Source organism: Thunnus albacares, chromosome 20 (assembly GCF_914725855.1).
Source record: "Thunnus albacares chromosome 20, fThuAlb1.1, whole genome shotgun sequence".
In the NCBI taxonomy this organism is placed as follows: Eukaryota; Metazoa; Chordata; class Actinopteri; order Scombriformes; family Scombridae; genus Thunnus; species Thunnus albacares.
The window spans coordinates 12,048,978-12,069,130 of record NC_058125.1 but is presented as its reverse complement, the minus strand read 5'-3'; the positions used below and the strand labels follow the sequence as shown (position 1 = coordinate 12,069,130).

General features: G+C 39.3%; 1 protein-coding gene and 1 long non-coding RNA gene across 5 annotated transcripts in view; one reads left to right on the top strand and one right to left on the bottom strand.

Annotated features, from left to right (window-relative positions):
- kcnc3b (potassium voltage-gated channel, Shaw-related subfamily, member 3b) overlaps positions 1–20,153 on the top strand; it is a 52,087-nt gene that overhangs the window by 19,515 nt on the left and 12,419 nt on the right. The window contains exons 3-5 of one of the 4 annotated variants that reach the window (XM_044337206.1): positions 7,723–8,704; positions 10,127–10,321; positions 17,842–17,882. In XM_044337206.1, the coding sequence (XP_044193141.1) occupies positions 7,723–8,704; positions 10,127–10,321; positions 17,842–17,876 (1,212 nt within the window). In that variant the 3' untranslated portion in view covers positions 17,877–17,882. Of the gene's footprint in view, positions 1–7,722; positions 8,705–10,126; positions 10,322–11,328; positions 11,458–12,307; positions 12,329–17,841; positions 17,883–20,153 lie in introns of all 4 variants that reach the window. The other 3 variants (XM_044337205.1, XM_044337208.1, XM_044337207.1) reach the window with 3 other exon arrangements.
- LOC122970872 overlaps positions 4,380–20,153 on the bottom strand; it is a 30,721-nt gene continuing 14,947 nt past the window's right edge. Inside the window, exons 2-3 of the long non-coding RNA XR_006399340.1 lie at positions 6,639–6,713; positions 4,380–4,540 (exon numbers count right to left, since the gene is read on the bottom strand). This is a non-coding gene — a long non-coding RNA (uncharacterized LOC122970872). The remainder of the gene's footprint in view (positions 4,541–6,638; positions 6,714–20,153) is intronic.

Genomic DNA, 20,153 nt, shown 5'->3' with positions numbered 1-20,153 from the left:
TAGTGACATGTTGTGGTTTTCGTGGGGGTCTAAGTCAGTCTAAGCTAACCAGCTGCTGGAGATAAGCTTCATGTTTACTGTACGAACATAAGAGTGCTATCAATCATGTCATCTAACTGTCCTCAAGAAAGTGAGTGAGTGTATTTTCCAAAAATGTCAAACTATTCCTTTAATTTAATAGAAAAAGTAGAGATGTGACAGGAAACATTTGGATGATGTGTGACAAGGGTCTCCGGCCGGACTCGTAACGTGGATTTCGCGGTTAGTTATGTCAGCAGGAGCATCTTAAAACCCTTCACCACCAGAACTCTCAGTATTTTAACAGTTGACTGAATGATTAATTAGATTAATGAAGTTACTAGTTGACTGCAGCTCTAAATTGAAGAGCAGTCAGTTTGTCTCCATGTGGAATTAAATGTATTTAGTGGACTTAAGTGGCAAAATAACCGTTTGAATACTGTAATTGTGGTTAAGATTCTTACACACATTTCATGGGCCATGTCAGCACAACTTGAGGACGCCTTGAGGTTGGGGGTCGTAAATGGCTAAAAGCCACCGAAGTAATTCATAATTCAGCACGTAGATAAAAAAAAAACAACACTGGAAAAAAAAAAAGAAAAGCATCTTTTCTGTACTGCTCTCTCTCGCAATGTTCATCCTTCTCTCTGCCTTTCCACTCAGTTTTCCTGCATGTCCGTTTCACACGCCATGTCCCTAAAGGGAACTCTCTCTCTCTCTTTTGACATTTTAGTTGTTCTCTTTGTCTTGTTCAAGAGTGTTTGACTGTTAGGTTTAGGTTTCTTTTTTTACAATCTTAGTTTAAAGTAGCCGAACCTTCAACTCCATCATTACTCTGCAGTGTTTCTCAGAATATAACAGCCACAATGACAGCAATGATGATGATGGTACAAGTGAAGGCTATTCCTGTAACCCACCCAAGGTTATACTCACACTGCACGCTAAGTGGCTACTTTGTAAGTCTCTGACTGATGGCCACAGTCATTCACCTAAGATAATAGATTAATCACCCCATCCCAGTCTAACCCCATTGCTCGGGTTGCCCTTCAGGAGAGCGTTCTGTATTTCACATCGTTTAAATGTTCATTTTTCATGCCTCATTCATGTGCAGATTTCAGATCATCCTTCAATGTCTTCTTATCATTGCTGACTCTGCAGCAGTGGTCGACCATTTGCTTTGCCCTCTGGGAAAGACTTCACATACTTACTGGGCGCTGCTCGTCGTACTAATGCCGATTAAACATCATCATCAGTGCACACGGAACAAAAGCACCGTTAATAAGAAGCAAAAATCCTTTATTTGTCTTGAAATCTCCGTCAAGGTCACTCACTCACCTTTGACCTGACAAATGTTAATCTTTCATCGAGCGATCAGCAGCCGGACCGAATGTTCACAATTTGGCTTGTGCTCCTCTACATGCAGCCATTTTTACGCCAGCTGTAGGAGCAGTATTTGGCTCAGTCCTGTCCTTGGTGCCTGAAAGCAGAGGCTAACGCAGTGGTTGTCATGGTGACAGAGAGCCAGGCAGGGCTGTGGTAATACTGTAATGATAAAGCTCCTCTGGATAGTGCCGCAGTAAACACAGCGCCACAAGGGTCCCGTTAAGGAAGAGCGCAGCGCACCGCCGTGCATGCAAAAATGCCTGTAGGGCTAATATCAGCGCCGACAATCTCTCCTTGGTTATATCACTTACATTCACGCTCTCCCAACACCTCCTCCTTTCTTGTTCTCTATCTCTTTATTGCACTCTTACTCTCTGTTGCCCCCTTCTCTCTCTCTCTCTCTCTCTCTCTCTCTCTCCCTCTGTCTCTCGTCTGGGTTGGTTAGATTCACGTCATTGTCTCCTCTCCTCCGCTCATCTTTTCATCTCCTCTCCCTCCATTCCTTTCACTCTTTCTTATTCATTCATCCACCGAAAAAACACAATCAACGCTCCTCTATCATCAACTTCCTTTCACAGTTCCTCTCTCTCTCTCTCTCTCTCTCTCAAAGGCTCTTTTCTTATTTGCTTCTCTTTCCTTTCTCTCCATCTCTGACTCCCGCTCTTTTAAATTTATGTTGATGATCTTTCCAAATCTAATTTCAGAGTCTAGAGAGCGAGGGGGACTCTATTGGGCCTTGAAGGTCATTGGGCTGCAGGTGTCACACATGGTAGCTTTACTGTAGGGAATTCAACGCATTAGGCTGCACAAATATATTACAGTTTGCCTCTGAATTGTATATTCAGAGCGGTAACATGGCTATTAAGACGTATACATACCTTCAGGTTGCAGAGAGGAGGGGGATTTAGGGGAGAGAACAGAGACAAAGTGCCACAGGAGATAAATAAGTGTGAAGTGACAGATTGCCACTCCTCCTTTTATCATCATCTTCCTCTACCTCCTTTCTCTCTCTCTCTGTCTCTCTGCCCATCCCTCTCCATCACCTCAGTGCAGTGCTCATGTAGCTACCACTCACTATCAGTGATCAGCAAGTGTGCGCACACGCCTCCTGTGCCCATAGGCTGTTTGTCTCTCTCTCTCTCTCTCTCTCTCGCATCGTGAGTCATGTCCACACTTGTGCCAGTCACTTACGCCGACACATGTTTACAGACGTGCACACGCAGGCACGTAAAGTATACACACAGAGTCATCCACACCTGTGATGATGAGTACGTTTTATAAATGCTCAAGCAGTGGGAGCTCTTCACTATGACTCCTCACACACACACACACACACACACGCAACAGATCTCTGCTTGACATGTTGCTGCATATTTAAAAAGGACTGGCTGCTGTGAGGGATTGATCAATATTAATTTGATGTTCAGATCTACAGTGTAATCCACTGTGCTCCGCCATCTTGAAATACTGTTTCATTTAATTACTGAAACCACTGAATTAACCATTGTTTCATACGCAGCAATATTGTATTGTAGCTTTTAACTAATTAATTAATAGGTTAAAGCTGCACTGCGTGTTAACTTTAAGTGCAACCCAGTAGTCATTTGTGCTCTCTCCTCAGACCTGAATTTATGTTTGGTTGAATTGGTTCAGCTGTCACCGGTGACTCTGTACTCAGTGTGTTCTCACCGGTACAAGTTTTGTATTTTGGTGTCATATTTTGAGATTGAAATACGGATGTGTTATTTCCTGAGTGTATAAGATTTCCCACCAGCAAAAAAACACCCAACGCCAAAGTTTAATTTAGAGAAAGAGAGCGAATGTGAAAATCAGGAGAGGCTTTGCATCACAAATCTCTAGTGTTCTCGCTGAATTCATACAGCGCCCAGCGAGACAAGAAAAGACAGAATGCTTTGAAAATATTTGTTTTGGTGTAGGTGTGTGTTAGTTCTGTAATGTCTGAGTAAAAATAATAGTTCAGGGCTCATTATTGTCCCCCCCCCCCCCAAAAAAAAAAAATTGTTTCAGATATTAAAAATGTGTTAAAGGTAGATTGAAGAATATACACAATAGCAGTAAAATCTGGTAAACATTCTACTGTATAATTGATCCATTTAGTTTGTAGATTTTTTTTATTTTAAGATGCATATACTGTACAGCAACGACAGCTGATTTCTCTTCCTTTTTTTCTCTTCACTTGAAACTGTCTTGGTTGCAAGTATTTCCTTGCAGCAGGAAACAAAACAACATTTGGATGCTGTGGGGATTTAGTGTAAACTGATCTGCTCTGTTTGAAAAGTATTTTTCGGCGAACAATGAGCCTTAGTATGCTGTGCTTCATTTAGTTAAACATAAATGTTATTTTGACAGTATCCAATATACGGTGTACTTAAAGTGTCGGCTCAGCCTAAACAAAGTTGTTTTTTATGGTAGATTTTGGCAGTGGATTCAAGTAAAGATATATTTATGAAAATCAGATTATGTTGAATATCTTAACATGAAGACATCCACTGTGGCTGTTTTAGTGTCCATTACATCACCTGCAACCTCCTCTGTATGGTAGCCTCCAAGTGTCATCAGCAGCTTTTAGTCAGATTTATTAATTTAGATGCGCTGTGAACATAAAGGTTCAACCAGTTTTAAAATAAAGATATTTTTATGGCATAACACAGAGGAAAGACACACACAGAACTCCCTCTGTCCCTCTGGTTAACAGAAGTCCCTTTTCAGTCTAAGGCCTGTCATTTACTATTAGCCTTCAGTCTCCTGATAGTGTCCTTCTCTTTCTTTTCTTTACTCTCTATCTTTTCTGTCGTGCTTTTTGTCCTCTTCCTTGTTTTTTCAAAAATCCTCTTTGCATGACACAGTCACATCACGTAGAGATCATCAGAACGATGAGGCACATCAGCTTAGCTTTGAAAATCCTAGCTCAGGATAGTTTCCTCTGTCAGTGTTTGAATGATGTTGTAACTCACCATTTTGGCGTTCGGTTCTCACCTTCTAGCATTGTTTTTTATCATGCTCTGTCCTTTCTTCTGGACTGCTTCAACTTTTTCCTTTGTGCTTCTCCACGCATGGATCCACATCGTCTGGTCGCCCTCCCACGTGTCCGCCCCCTCCTGTGTCTCCACCTGTGTAGCTTACAGAGAAAAATATGATGTTACTGTAGTTTTGCCACTATTTTCTGTTTGTACACTTAGGTATGTGTCTTTGTTTGCACACACATAAAACACTCACTCCTTTACTCTGAGGACAGATCTCACATTTCTAACCATTCTCAAACATATCAGCTCAATTACTTTCTATCAGTGCTGTTCATATCCTCAGTCTAACTGTTATTATATCACTTACATCAGTAATGTCATTGTAAGGAATAATGGCGACAGTAACATAAAAAATAAGAGCATAACACTTCAGGGCAAAACTCTCCTCGTTGCCCTGATTTGTACGTGTGTAGGCTTTCTGGTGCTCAGCCAATGAGGGAGCATCCTGAGCAGGTCCCGCTGGTGCTATCCTGCTTCCCTGGGACATTGGGGGCTGGTATGGGGGTAGAGGTAGGAGTGTGATTGAGAACCTTAGTATATGTGTGTGTTTTCCAGATACAGAGGGGGAGAGCACTGCAGCAATCTGAGAAAGTAGGTCAGACACCGACTAGCAAGAAACATAGCAGAGGAGAAAAGAGGTACAGGAAAGAGATGGAGAGAGAAGGGGAAGAAGAAAAGGGAAAAGGAGGAGGAGGAGAGGGGGAGAGGAAGAAAGGCTGGAGAGAATGGAGGGGGAGGAGGATGACAGAAGATGGAAAATCAGAAAACCTGGAACAAATCTGATCATATAAACTATTTGGGATGCAGAGATACTTCTATAAAAACATATGATTTGAATGTCTTAGCATAACCTACTAATGTAATGGTCATGGATTGATACCTCATGGCTGACTTTCCTGGAAGGTCACTTCTTTAGCTAAATGCTTGTCAGCTAATCTCCTAAATAAATACACTGACTCAAAGTCTTCAGTCTTCTGCTTAGTCTGTTTCCGTCATGAAAGCATTTAGAAAAAAATTGTGTAGGCTCTCATCCAATTTTCAATTCAAAGAGGAACTGGGAAAGAGAAGCGAGAGGTTTTCAATAAAAATAACTGAAACTAGTTCCCCCCATTTGCTTGGTTATAAGGCTTCCTCTTATAAGTATGTTGCTCTTGATATTACATAAGTGCATAATGTCGAAAATACACGGTGACACGCACAATACACTGAGGGCACTCAGGCTTCTTATATATATGGGCTCCACTCAAGTATGAATTACCTTTCTCTTTTGCTCTTCAGGCCATGTCTGTGTTTTATTATTTATTTGCTGAAGCACAAAGTATACTGCATCTATAAATACACTGCAGGGCTGGTAGGAATGGACAGCAACAGGGAAAGATTGAGCAATAGCCACGCACATACTGGTGTTATCACGCTACTGTAATTGATTCAGTGACAATTGGGCAATCATAATAAGCTTGGGCACATACAGTATAGACGCTATGCTTGCAGATCACACAGATGGCCGATGTTAAGAAAATGGTCTCAGTGAGTCATGAAAAAGTAAGCATAGCTGAAAAATAAACTCACTGAGAAAACAGTGGAGATCTCTGCGGTGGGGCACTGCTATAACTTAGCTCATTTTGTTTTGCTTTCACAGTGTGGCCAAAGTTATGAAGTGAACAAGCACGCATGAAGCTGAAAGACATTGTAGCGTAGAAAGGATGACACTAGAAGGAAGAGCAACAATACAACACTCGCAAGGGGTGGAAGGGGGTAGAGGCAATGTCCAAAATGACAATAGAAACATGTCAATTTTAAAATGATAATTTCCTGTTTTGGACCCAGTAGCAGTTGCAACCTCTTGTCATGTAAACCTCAAGTACATTTTAAGGACAAGACAGTTAATATTTTTGACAGGAAATTATAAATGTTCTTATAAGTAGGGCAACTAATAATTTGTGTGAGAAATTACTCCAAAATATCCTAACAGAGGTGGCTTGTAAGATGGTTTGTAATTTGTGCAGTTAACCCATATATAGTCTTAATTTTATGGATCAAACCAAACATTTAAATAAGAATTTCCTAATGTTTTCTGTCGCCAATGTGTCAGTGTAAACACACTGGCAACAACAAGATTGTTTTTAAAATTCCAAGTCTCTGTCAATTCACGTGGGCTAGATGATGTGATGATGAAGTGATGGGTAATGTTACCCGAAACATCTGCAACTTAGACTGTCAATCAGATGAAAGGGCAGGATGTTCCTGTTTCAACTTCTGTCATGGAATCTGCATATAAAAATTGCAAAAGTGTTGTTTATACATTTTAGCTTTCTAAATAATAAAAGGAAAAGTTACAGTGAGTTGTGGGATTCTGGTCGATACAACATGCGATTCCTTGATCATTTACTGCACTACAGTATATAAATAGCAGGTTAATTAGTACCATCAGGTTTCTATCCTTTCCCTTTTCTTTTTTACAGGATTATGATGAATTCCGATTTTTCTTTCTCATACACTTTCTTTCTTAATTTGTCATTGTAGATAAGACGTCTTAAGAGGTCCGCCTGGACCCAAAAAACTAAGGCAGGACCTGAGATCTAATTGGTTTCAGGTCCACGGTCCTTACTCATCTCCTGGGTGCAGGCTAGGTTTTAAGTAATATCTCTAAGTCTCAGGTAATTGAGGCTGTATATGTCTTGAATTAATTCTTAGTTTATTATAAGTACTAAACTAAAATACAGCGTGACCTTTTTTACAACAGTTTGTCATGACTTCTAATCACCGTAGGTGATCATTTCCTGAAGGCACATAGTATGGAATGATACTGACAGCTGATGTCTTTTTATGGGTTTCATCGTTCATCACAATCATGTATGACTGTCAGATATAATCTAGTCAAGCCTGATGAGTCTGATTGTCCTTGGTCTTGGGTCACAACAAGTCAAATTGTTCCTAAGGTATTATAACAAGGAACATCCATTGTCCTCTGTTTCACTATAAAATAGGTCTTTTGTTTTTTGAAAATTCAAAATCCAAAACAAAATTTGGTGAAAAATTCATCCATTTCTGACTGGGTGCGTCTTTTTGGATGTGAAGCCCAAAACAACTGTCACATACACTGGCTGTTATTCTTTGCTGTTGGCCTGAGGTTTCAAACTTCATAGACGCTGTAGTTTTTCTTAATGCTTTCCTATGCTCTCTTTGCCTGGATGATTTTTCCTAACTTGCAATTGACTTTTACTTTCTTTTTCTGCTTTCTCTTCCTCTCTCTTTTCTGTTTCTTCCTTTCCTCCAGTATGTGGCATTTGGCTCTCTATTCTTCATCCTCATCTCCATCTCCACTTTCTGCATGGAGACACATGAGGCCTTCAACACCATCATCAACAAGACAGAGAACGTCACAGTGGGCAACACGACCCGTGAGGAGATTGTATACGAGGTGGTGACTGACAGCTGGTTGACGTATGTGGAGGGTGTGTGCGTCATTTGGTTCACCATTGAGGTCCTTCTGCGAGTCATCTTCTGCCCAGACAAATTTGAATTCTTCAAAAGCTCCCTCAACATCATCGACTTTGTCGCCATCCTGCCCTTCTACCTGGAGGTGGGCTTGAGTGGTCTGTCCTCCAAAGCTGCCAAGGATGTCCTGGGGTTCCTCCGTGTTGTCCGATTCGTCCGTATCCTCCGAATCTTCAAGCTGACCCGCCACTTTGTCGGTCTCCGTGTCCTTGGCCACACCCTTCGTGCCAGCACCAACGAATTCCTCCTGCTCATCATATTCTTAGCTCTTGGTGTCCTCATCTTTGCCACCATGATCTATTATGCTGAAAGAATCGGCGCAGACCCAGATGACCCAACAGCCAGCGCCCACACCAACTTCAAGAATATCCCCATTGGATTTTGGTGGGCCGTTGTGACCATGACCACACTGGGCTATGGAGATATGTACCCGGAGACATGGTCAGGGATGCTGGTGGGTGCGCTGTGTGCCTTGGCTGGTGTGCTGACCATTGCTATGCCAGTACCTGTAATTGTCAACAACTTCGGCATGTACTACTCTCTGGCCATGGCCAAACAAAAGCTGCCCAAAAAGAAGAACAAACACATTCCCCGAGCGCCCCAACCAGGGTCCCCCAACTACTGCAAGCCAGATGCCTTGGCAATGGCTACTGCATCACCACAAAGGATCTTGGGAAATGTCCTAGGTGGAGTGATGGGGTCTGGAGGCATAGGGGGTGACTGCCCTCTCGCCCAAGAAGAAATTATAGAGATCAACAGAGGTGAGATATTTCATTTTTTATGTAAAGTACCTCCACTGAGAACAAATTGCAACTCTGTTGAATTGGAAAGACATCTGTGAACAAGCACATTTATTCAAGTGTTTGTTTGTAAATTCCTATATGGTTTACAGTTTTCCAATCATAGCGAACTGGATTAAACTGATTAATATGCTTCTGGGAAATATGATCGATAGCAGTTGCACAGTGATGAATTTAGAGGTGGAATGGAGGGTTAGTGTGACGAGAAAGAAGTGGGAGCACTATCAAGAAGTGGTGCATAGTTGATTCTAGATCCACCCTGGAGAAATCACTGGCCCATCAGAACTCATGTGTAATTTATGATCAACTGGTAGGTCTACAGTTGCCTTAAGGCACCCATCTGTCAGTGAAGAACAAACATTATTCAAGGAAAATGAACTCAATTATCTATCAAAACAGCTTAATGCATCTCAATTTGGGCTGACTTCACATATATTCTTGCTGGCATTACCATTAAAATCAGGAGGAGAGTTAATCTGTTTCTTGGTTTGCTCTTTACATGCTGCAGCATCAGGTGTCAGTGACATACAACAATAACGTACCTTTAATGCATTACTTTACTGCCTTAGTCATCAGTGAGACAGAAAATATTGGTCCTTTCAGTGCTTTTACTACTTCCCGTCTGTTTGGCTTTCTTCCAATCTAAAAAGGTTTCTTGTAGGCTGTATCATTAGATGTCTTAGCAGGAAGTTATGTCAGTCTAAATGTTGGCAACTGGTTCCAAGACTGCTCTGCAGTACAACATGTATCGTCTGCAAAAATTACTCCTGATCTGAGCAGTTGCTATTCAACATGTTTGACAGTTTTACAGGATGGTCCTCTGAATATGTGGGTCAGGCTCATATACAATAAATGTAATATATATATTTTTAAATTAAATATTTCGTCTATAAAATGAAATGTTCATTACAAGTTACAGTCAGCAATTAAGACAGTTTTGTGTGATTAACAACAGAAAAACATCTAAAATGTAAATTTACAGTGAGAATAAATGGAAAAAGCATGCAAAATATGTAATTTGGGGTGCTATATTTAGCAAAGATTGGGTCATTTTTTTGTGAAATTACCTAAAACCATTAGTCAACTATCAAAATTACTGTTACTTTGTATTAGGTTTATAGTGACTGTTTTGCACTGTGTTTGAATATTTGGAAGTATCATAATTTTCCTTTAATAATCCTGCTTGTTGTTAAGTTTGGTGAGTATGAACAGACATAAAAATGCCAACTTGTAATAGAAAACTTGTTGTTTTGTTTTCTGACACTTGATCAGTGAAATGAAATGCTACAAATTCAAACTTGAGAACACAAACAACATGAGATGCCTCCAAATGGTTTTCCTCACACAGCTCTCTTCTCCTATATGTCCCCACCCCCCCTATAGACTCCAAGCAGAACGGTGATGCAGCCTCGGCCGCCTTGGCTAACGAGGACTGCCCCACCATCGACCAGGTGCTGAGCCCAGACGAGAGGAGCCCTATTGGGCGAGGGCCTACCCGGGAACGCTACCAGCAGGACCGCGCCTGCTTCCTGCTCAACACCAGGGAATTCCGAGCCACAGATGGGAATGTGCGGAAAGGTACGTTTCACACCAGGAGACGGATACATAAACATGAACATCTTATGTAAACAGATCCACATGGCAAGATGCCAGGCACAGTATACTGTAAACATATACATTATATACCTCAAGTAAAAGCTGATGCAGATAAGTTTAACGTTACAAGATCAGATTCAAACATTTAGAGAAGACAGATTGGACGGGAGAGCACACATAAAACTGATTTTGGGAGCTTCAACTACAATTATTATAAAGATAGAAGGCTCCAATCACAGCTAGTAATAAAACATACACATACAGTAACACGCACCCACATGCGTATACAGTACACTTCTGCTTTGCTCTGTTTGTTTCCACCTCTTCACATTCATGTTGTCTGTGTTTCCATCACCGCTTGGTATCATATTTTATTTCCTCTGTCAGACAAGATTTTCTGTCCCTCTACACCTCTCCTTTTCTTTCTCTTCTCACTTTGCTCATGTCTTCCATCTTTTCATGGCGTCTGTGAATTTTTGTTCTGTGTCCCATACTGTCACGTTCATTCATGCTCATAAACAAATCTGTCTTTCTCTGTCTTCTGGACTCAGACAGTTGACCATGCATTAATTTACTTCTCGTCACTTCTGTTTCTCCCTCTCTGTTTCTCTCTCTCTCTCTCTCTCTCTCTCTCTTGCTCTCTCCTGCCTCGCATCATCCTTTTTATCCCCCCCGCCCCCACCCCTGCCCCCTGTGATGACATTCCCACCCTAAAATACCCCACATTTCCCCTCCTGGCTTTCTCCTCTGCCCCATCTTTAAACCTTTTTCTCCCCCTCCTTCTTCCCCTTTGTGCCACACATTAACCCCCCTCCTCTCCTTTTTTTTTTTTTTTTACCCCATATGCATCATCTTCGTGCTCATGAAAACCTGACACCTTGATTCATTTACTACTGCAATCCAACCACCACCACTGCCGCTAACCTGCACCAAAACACTCCCTCACACTCCCTCCAAACTCTCAACAACCCCTGTTGACAACAAACTAGAGGCAGCAGCCCTGGCACCCAGCCCAGACTCCCCTCTGACTGAGGATTGGTATAAGATGGAAGGGTCTCTGTTACAGCAGGACCTCAATGCAAACTCCACCTCATCCTGGATCAAACCATAGACCAGAGGTAAAACTGACAAAAGTTAAAAGCAAAAGAGCCCGTAGCCAAGTCAACTTTTGACTGAAAGCGTCCAGAAATTTTTGATCTGGCTCTCCATGACATAGCATGCTTTGCAGTTGCACAAACCACACGACACCAGTACAACACACACTTTAACACAGACGCAGTTTCACACACTATGCATGACTTGATACAGATACACACCACCATTTTCACAGTGTTGTGTCTACACGTCCAATGAGGTTTTTAAGTGTTACTCGTGAAAAGTCTTCTCTGTGCCTGAAAGTGTGGAAAGTGTGCTGTCAATTTAATGCCAACAGTTGAACTAAGGTTAGGTAGTACTTACCTAATTCTGAATATTATATTTGGGTGGCAAATGGCATCTGATTTTTTGAGGTATTTCATCCAATGAAATCTAACCTCAACCCAATATCCTACCTGCATTTGCTTATTTACAATTTTGTGAACTTAGCACCTGATCATTTACACAGTATCTCTCTCTTTCTCAATGAACAATGTACAATATGTGAAAAAAAATTATTGATATTGATATTGAAAAAAAAACGGGATTGCTTTGTGATAAACGCCCATAATGAGCAGTGTGCACATTTGTGTATACTTGTGTGTCTGTTTCTGTGTGAGAGACTAAAACTTGCACATAGTCAGGAGTGCAAGGGCGCGTCCGTGTGGGCGCGCACACATGTGCAAATACACCCAGCAGCTCAAGTGAAAATAACCCACCTGTTGTGTCCTGTGTCAATAACTAATAAACCATACACTGAAGAAGACTGAACGGGAACAGCGGGTCACGTTGTTGTCTGATGTGCCTCTGTGTTGTTGTTGTCTCTCTCTTCAGGTTGTGTCATATCACGCGTGTGTATGTGGGCTTTTTCATTCTTACATGTTATACACTGTGTCTCTGTCCTCTCAATGCCGTCTGAGTGTTGTGTTTGTGTTGTTGTATGTGGCTTAATTTTGTTTTTGTTTGTTTTGTTTTTTTCCTTCTACTGTGTTTATTGGTGTTACTCCCTACCCCACGGACCTTCACCTTGGCAAACAAAAGCACACAGTACAACATAGCAATATTTTGCCTTGAAAAACACTCTTTGTATATATAATATGTACACGTACTCATGCACAGGTTATTGTACTACACTGACCAAAGCTTCAGGCGTTCACTGAGTAGCACCTACAATGGTGCTTATTCCTTCTATGCAAGAATACATTTCAGGCTCAAAGATGTGCATACTTACATGTACATATGTTGTGTTTTATGTAAAATTAATTCTCCATTTTTGACACACAGTTGTGACTCTTAATGAGATTTTTCCAAGGCTCAAGGTCACTGGGGTCAACGGAGCCATCGGGGTCAAGGGATAGTACCTCCTGAAACATGCCACGCTGACAACAAGCAAAGACTTTAAAACTGTTAGTGCTCTACCTCAGCTTTGTAAACAAAGCCACTTGAACTTATAAATCAGTTTTTGCGACACTGATTTACAAAATACTGTGTTGTGAGCGTGGAATGGGTCTGAAATACTATTCCCAAGACCATGTAACTGTGCTTTCAGCGCCTGGTGTAGTCCAAAGTTCAGGACCTTTTTGTATTTGCACTGTGGAGACCTGGATAGAAATCAAAAGAGTATATAAGCTACACTCGGTGACTGAAACACTTAGTGACCAGACAGACAAATGCTATGACAGATTTGATTGAAAAGTGGCTACATGGTGTCTAAGGTAAGCAAGCCTTGAGCTGTCCAAGCCCTTCACTTGAGGTCCCTGACATTGCTTCAGTTTCAATGGTTCTTATGTAAAAAAAACTGCTATTTAAGTGCTATAAAAATCCCTCTTTAAAGCAAATCAGGAGTTCATTGTAGTGCTGGAGTCACTAGGGTGATGCTGCAGAGAGAAATCCTGCACCACTTAATCAGGGTTAGGGCTTCTTACAGAAAGGTTGCACGCTGTAATTTATACATTTTGGTTGGGGATCTGTAATGGTCTTTGTTTCTCAGTTGTTCTTTATCAATGTGTTGAGCTTGGTGCACCAGAGAAAAAGAATGAGCTTGTTACTTACAGAGAAATTTGATCAGTTTCTCTGTCATCTCTGAAACCTGATCCTCTAACATTTGATAGCGAGGATGTATGCAGCCCAGTGATCCAGGAAATATTCTGAGTAATTTGCAGGTATTTTACAGTAAGATTTTAGGACATTTTACAGAGAGGGTGGTGCATTAGGTGCAAATTACAAGAAAAAACAGAAAAAAGTGTCAAATTTGTTTAGTCGGTAAGTGCTGATTCAATATATTTTGGTTTATATGTGGTTGTTAAATTGTAAAAATTCTGTTGTTTCTTAAAAACTCCATAAAGAGCACATTTCCTGTTTACTACCAAATTACAGAACCCTTTCAAAGAAAAGGATGACTCTAAATCTAATGAATTGGCATTTACCAGCTAAACAAACTTAACTTACACTTTTCTCTCTTTTTTTAAAAATAATTTTTACCAAATTGCACCATCATCCCAATAAAATGTCCTTAATATTAACCGTAAAATACCTGCAAATTACTCACAAAATTTCCAAGAAATTTGTATAAGATTAAAGAACCTGTAAAATGCGTTATCAAAAAAATATACACATATATGGGTAATTATGTATTAGATATTATATTCTGTATATGGCTGTTAAAACTTATGATTACTTATCTTATGATTAACAATCAGATAAAACAATCTGTGATTTAGGGGAAAGCGAACAGCACAAAACATCAAGAAAAAGAGCTAAAAAGCTCTGGGTTTATGTGAATGTGTCTGTTCTCCACTGAAAATAAACTTTCTCCTTCGTGTTTTTAAAGAGGGATTATCATGCTGTCTAAAACTTCTTCTTCTTGTGCGCTTCAGTTGTGATTTATTTCGTAGATAAACGCATAAGATGTCTTTGCCAACTTATGTTATTAGCTTTTAAGTTTCTTCTATTTGACTGTTGGCCATTTGACTTCCTCCGCACCAAATGCAATATGCATGGCTCACTAAGGTCAAACGGTCAATCACCTCTTTGATTGCCCACTTGCAGTCACTTCTCTAGACCTTCTTCAAGGATCTCAGTCTCGTTGGGTTCTGTCTCTCTTTCTCTGTCTCTCTCTACTTTCTGTTTTCAATTTCTCACTTTCTTAAGTTCCTCACTATTTGCGAACGAGTTGTTTTTTTTCTTTTATTACTTGGGTTTTTGTGTCAATTTATGTTTTGTGTTTCTTGCATGGTGTATACATCTTTCATTAAGTATTTTTGTGGAGTATTATGGAGTTTTGTGTTTCTGTGTTGTGATGTGGATGTTTTATCTTTTCAGTGTATGTAGGACTAAGTTATACTTATTTTGAGTTTATATGTTTTGCTGTTGACTGTGGTTATTGTGTTTTTTCTGTCTTAATGTCTTTAAGTTTTGTATAGCAGTATTTTGTTGTCTGTCAGTTTGACTTCCCTTATGTTCCTACTGTGTTCTCATTTGAGTTTCACCATTACCTACTGATAAAGAAAACTGACAAAAAAACATAAAAGTGGCACAAATCTCACTGGTTCAGGACAAAAAAGCTCATCGTTCATCACCAAATTTGCCTTAACCCAAAATATGAATATTTTTAATGTATTTGTGACCCATAGGGATGATACTTTTTGTTGAACAACTTCCACCACTCTTAAACCACGTTCATACATTGCAATTTAATACAATTTTAAGGTTTAAATTTAGACAGGATGTGTATAAATCTATTTATAAACCAGCCGTTATATGTAGCATTCACTCTTCATACATCTCATCGCCTTTATTTCAGGTTTATGTTTTAATCATAATTTTAATATTGATCAGAATAGAATTTTGATGGAATTTTTTTTCAAGACCAAAGGTTTTGTAGTGTTCTTACTGGTCACCCCAACATATTGGCTGTCGCATGGCCAGTTTCTATAGTGGACAATTTATATGTTAATATTGGCACAAAGCAACTGGCTACAAACTGAAATATTCTAACTCTAAATTTAACTCCTAAAAGCTTTCTTGTAAAAAGTATCGTTTTATGTGGTAACACTTGTCGGTGTCCTCCTGTATGTCATTCAGAGACGTTGGAAGTAGGGTCACTCCCCCCCACCTCCCCCCCCCAGGCCCATCGACAGCCTCCCTTTACTGCGCCAAACGATTTTTGTTTTTTTTTTAAATTAAGAATTGGTGCTTAGATTTGTCTGAATTTAATTTCTGTATTTCATATTTCCTTACAACATAAAGAATATATGCTTTCATACTCTAGTGGTGTGATTGTCAGGAATGATAAGCCTTCTCCTGCTCAAAGCACTTCATGCATGTTTAACTATGAAAACAAATAGCCAGGCCAGTGCGGTTCACATCATCTCGAGCCAAGAAGGACTCCTTAACAGCCTAGCAAGAAAAACTGTTGACCCATGTTAATAAAGTTTAATACAGCACATGCTGAAGGCTCCATGCAGCAGCTGAGCTAACTGCAGGTACCTATTTTTCTTATTTAAACTATTTTCATTTTGCCTCATGTTCTGTTTCATGCCTTTTATTTTTGAGATATATGAATATATGGAATAGCGAGCCTACAAGCGAGCCTGTAGTAGGCTACAAATATTTCTACCTTCAAGGGCCTAAAATTTGCCTTATGACTTTTGATTTTGCACTTTTTTAAAAGGATTTTATTAAGATTTCATGATTGTTATGACAATGCATGACATAGGCAATGCCTCTTTTGATATGAACCATTTTTTATTGTAATAAAAATAAAAATACTTTGTGAACATCTAAATCTTACTTTCTAGTTTTCTTAATAGCTGTATACTTCTCATATTATTTGAAATTAAAGCCTTGGGTCAGGATCATTAATAGCTCACTGCTGTCCAGTGTGGGGTGCCATGAAAGAAGTGATAACGGTGCGACACCCCTCCCAGAAAACAGTTCCAACGTCCCTGATGTCATTATACTCTTTAAGTCATATAAACTTGTTCTTCATTGTCATGCATGTTCTAATGTGTGTAACAGTATCACTGTGTTAACTATGTCACCTCATCACAACACTGCAAATATTTCTCCGTCTGAGCCAGATTTTTACCACAAATGTTTTTAATTTCATGTTACTTATTTTTAATTTTGCGTTTTACTCCTGTTTTGTTTTAAATGTGTTTTGTTTTTATTGTAAAGCACTATGTAACTGTGTTTTGAAAGGTGCTATATAAATACAGTTTATTATTATTATTATTATTATTGTTACAGAAATAATACATTATATGTACAGTATGTATATGTATGTACATACTGTATAATAAATATATGAGATGTATATACTGTATATTTATGAAATATTAAATGGATTTGGGCTTTATGACCTACATACCGCTAACAAGAGGACGCAGGATATAGTCGCATGTCATCTAGTTTCTCCAACTACTGTATGTAATGTACAGACACATTGTGGCTTCAGTAATGGTCATGAAGAGATCAATATATCAAATTATGGGTAACAGGAGATCGCACCATCTTTAACAGGCAATTGATCCCATGTAAGAGTGATACAGTATGTGGTCATGCCAAGAATAGCATCTGAACAGTCATCACATCCTGCGTATCTATAGCAAGGGCTATGGTACTTCTTATATACATTTGAAGTATTTTGGCATCTGTAAAAGACATACTAGACTACATCCATACAATGCAATACAATATACAAACAACTTTATTAATCCTTTATTAATTAATATTAATAAACATTCACAAGCAATGACAATGGTAAAAACCTACGGACCATTAAGTAGTCAAATTGCAAAAGGGATGAACGATTTAGAATAGTTAGTTTTACAAGCAGGTAAAACATATAAACACCCTGATGGCAACAGAGAAAATTCACCTTGTCCAGAAGAAGCCAAAATACTTTCTGCTTTCTGGAGGATTTGTTGGTTGCAAAAAAAAAATTCAGATCTTTTTGTTTCACTCCAGTGATCTTTGAATAGATTTTAACGATGCTGTTCAGGCTGATTCTGTCTTTTACTGTGAGGCTGTGAAACCAGCAGATAAAAGAAAAATTCAATAAATATGACAGAAGATGACAGGATTGACAGAAAAGGAATTTAGTTTGTGGAAAAGGTGATTTCTCTGTTGCCCCCGTTTCACAGTAGCCTCAGTGTTCACAGCAAATTTAAGGTGATCATCGATCATACATACATACAAGAATGATTTAGCCTTTAGTTTAATCTGTTTGATATTAGATTATTATTTTCTTGGTAAAAAATCTGGTCAGAATATTTGCAGTTTTTCCTCTCTCCGCTCCTCAGTGTCTTCCCTCTCCATAACCTTCTCTTTCTGTGATTAACACTCATTCTCCATCCCATTCCCAGGCCGCCACTGCAGTGCAAGTGTAACTAAAGTCTGACTATAGGTAGGTACACACTCCAACCATAGTGTAAATTAAGTGTGACTTTGGGTAGGAATTATATCATCACTGTGCACAGTGACAGCCCAGACTCACCATTTCCCCTGATAGAGAACGCCAGAGCACAAAACCCCTGTTGATGTTGTTGTAAATACAGTAGTTAGCACAGTGAGGAAGCAGCTAGTAGAGCGTGACAGACTGCAGTGGCTGAGACATGATTAACTGTATTAGCAATTTTACTGTCATTTATGCAAACTTTTCTTGTCATGAATTTAACCATGCAATACTTGTATACATTAGCAAAAGGGAATTAATGTATCAATCAGCTTTTGATCACAAAGCAGCCAGGAAAACTGGCTTTATACTGATTTTTACTGTATATACAATTTGTCTGCAAATCAATAGAACCCACATTAATGCCTGGTCTTCTTTCACCTTTCATCTGATCAAGTGATGGGAACTCTTTCTCTCTTTTTCTCTTATCCATATTGTACTCATATGCCATTTGACAAGTGTTTCAAATCATCTAATTCCAGACTGAAAAGGGGCCACATAAAGGAGATTCATTCAAAGCAACAGAGCCGACATTAAAGCCAAATACTGTAAACATGACCACTTTTATCATACTATATATGAAACCAAGTGTTCTTACAGTAGTTCTTTTATCACGTGAGCAGTGTGTATGCGTTTTCTTCTTCTTCTCCTTTCTCCGACTGCTCTGCATGTTGCATGCTGATTCTTGCTCAGAACTAAGAATAGATCCAAAGGAATTTCTAAGTAGCATCAAAACCTTTTGTTGTAACTTGTTATACGAGCACCTCAACACTACTTTTGTGAACTCCCATCATTTGTAGTTCAAATCTGTAGGGCATTTCTCATTGTTAATTGAAGGTAGTACACAAAGCAGCCACTCAATAGCCTAATCATTGAAAGGGACTAATAGTTAGGCAATGTTATATTCCATATTTAATATTTAAACTAATGACTGACTTAACTAAGCTGTCGGGACATATGCTGTAGTATACAAATTACGACTACTTATTAAATCATTTGTTTTTCTTTCATACCCTGTACTTATGTATTTATAAAGTCTTTAGAGCTCTGAAACTATTAAATGGAAAATAATAGTTTTACATTAGCATTTGGGATTAAAATAGTTGCATTTTCAATAAAAAATAAATCTATAGAAGTTAACAGTTCAACATCGGGTAGGTCAAGTGAAGGGTTTTATGAAATAATTTTAGATTTGTGATACCCACCTCTTGCTGGGAGGATTACGGCCTTAAGATCTTTTCTTAAATCTGTGTTTACCAGCAAGCAATGTTGTAGCTTAGCAGTTAAAACAGGTTCTTCCCTTTGCCTCTAATTCAGCAAACCTCACAAATATAGCTGCCATTTGATGCAACCTGACAATTTGTCTTCAGACATTTGGGTTGTATTAACATAAAACTTTTGGATGAATGAATGAGAATAAAACAGCAGCAGCAGCACCACAGATTGACCAGACAGCTTTTCAGAAATCTTTGTGTGACATGCATCCTGAAAAAACCCCTAAGAAAATGCATCATCAATATTTTACTGAGTCGCCATCCGACTAATGTGCCTGAGCTAGTCAGAATTAAAAAAAAGGACTTACTATGGTTGGCTCAAGTGAAGCAGAATCTAGAGTGGTAGAGTCGCCACTGTGCACCACAATATTTTCGTTTTCAGCAGGAAGGCACAAAGGGCGTCAGACTGTACTAGTGGGTGTTCTTTGTTGTCTTGTGTGGCCTTGTGATGGTTGGAGTTTGGCACAAATGCACAATATGACTTGCTGCAAACTATTAGGATTACAGTTTTATTGCATTTAAATCAAATTGAATTTCAGCTACTATAAGACATTTCTGATAAAACTGTTAAACTCCACCCATTATGGGTCAGTTAGCCATTGTTAGGGCTGCCTACTAATGGTGTTTTTCACTTCACCTGATGCAACAACACTCCATAAGCACAGCACTACCTTCTCTGTTGCTGCTTCCTACAGGGGGAATTCAACATCTGCATGCTGTGTTACACACCAAAACTACAGCGGGAAAGGACACAGAGGCCAATGTGTTATTTTTTTAATAATTGGTTGTTGTAAACATCAGTGCAACACTTGCACAACTATATTTTGTCACTAAATCGTTTTTTTTAACCGTGTGTCATTTCCCACTGTAAACACAACGTGTACTGATCTCCATTATAGGATTACCGGGGGTAGAAGGTGTTTTTAAATGTTGCAGGGAGGGCGTTTTT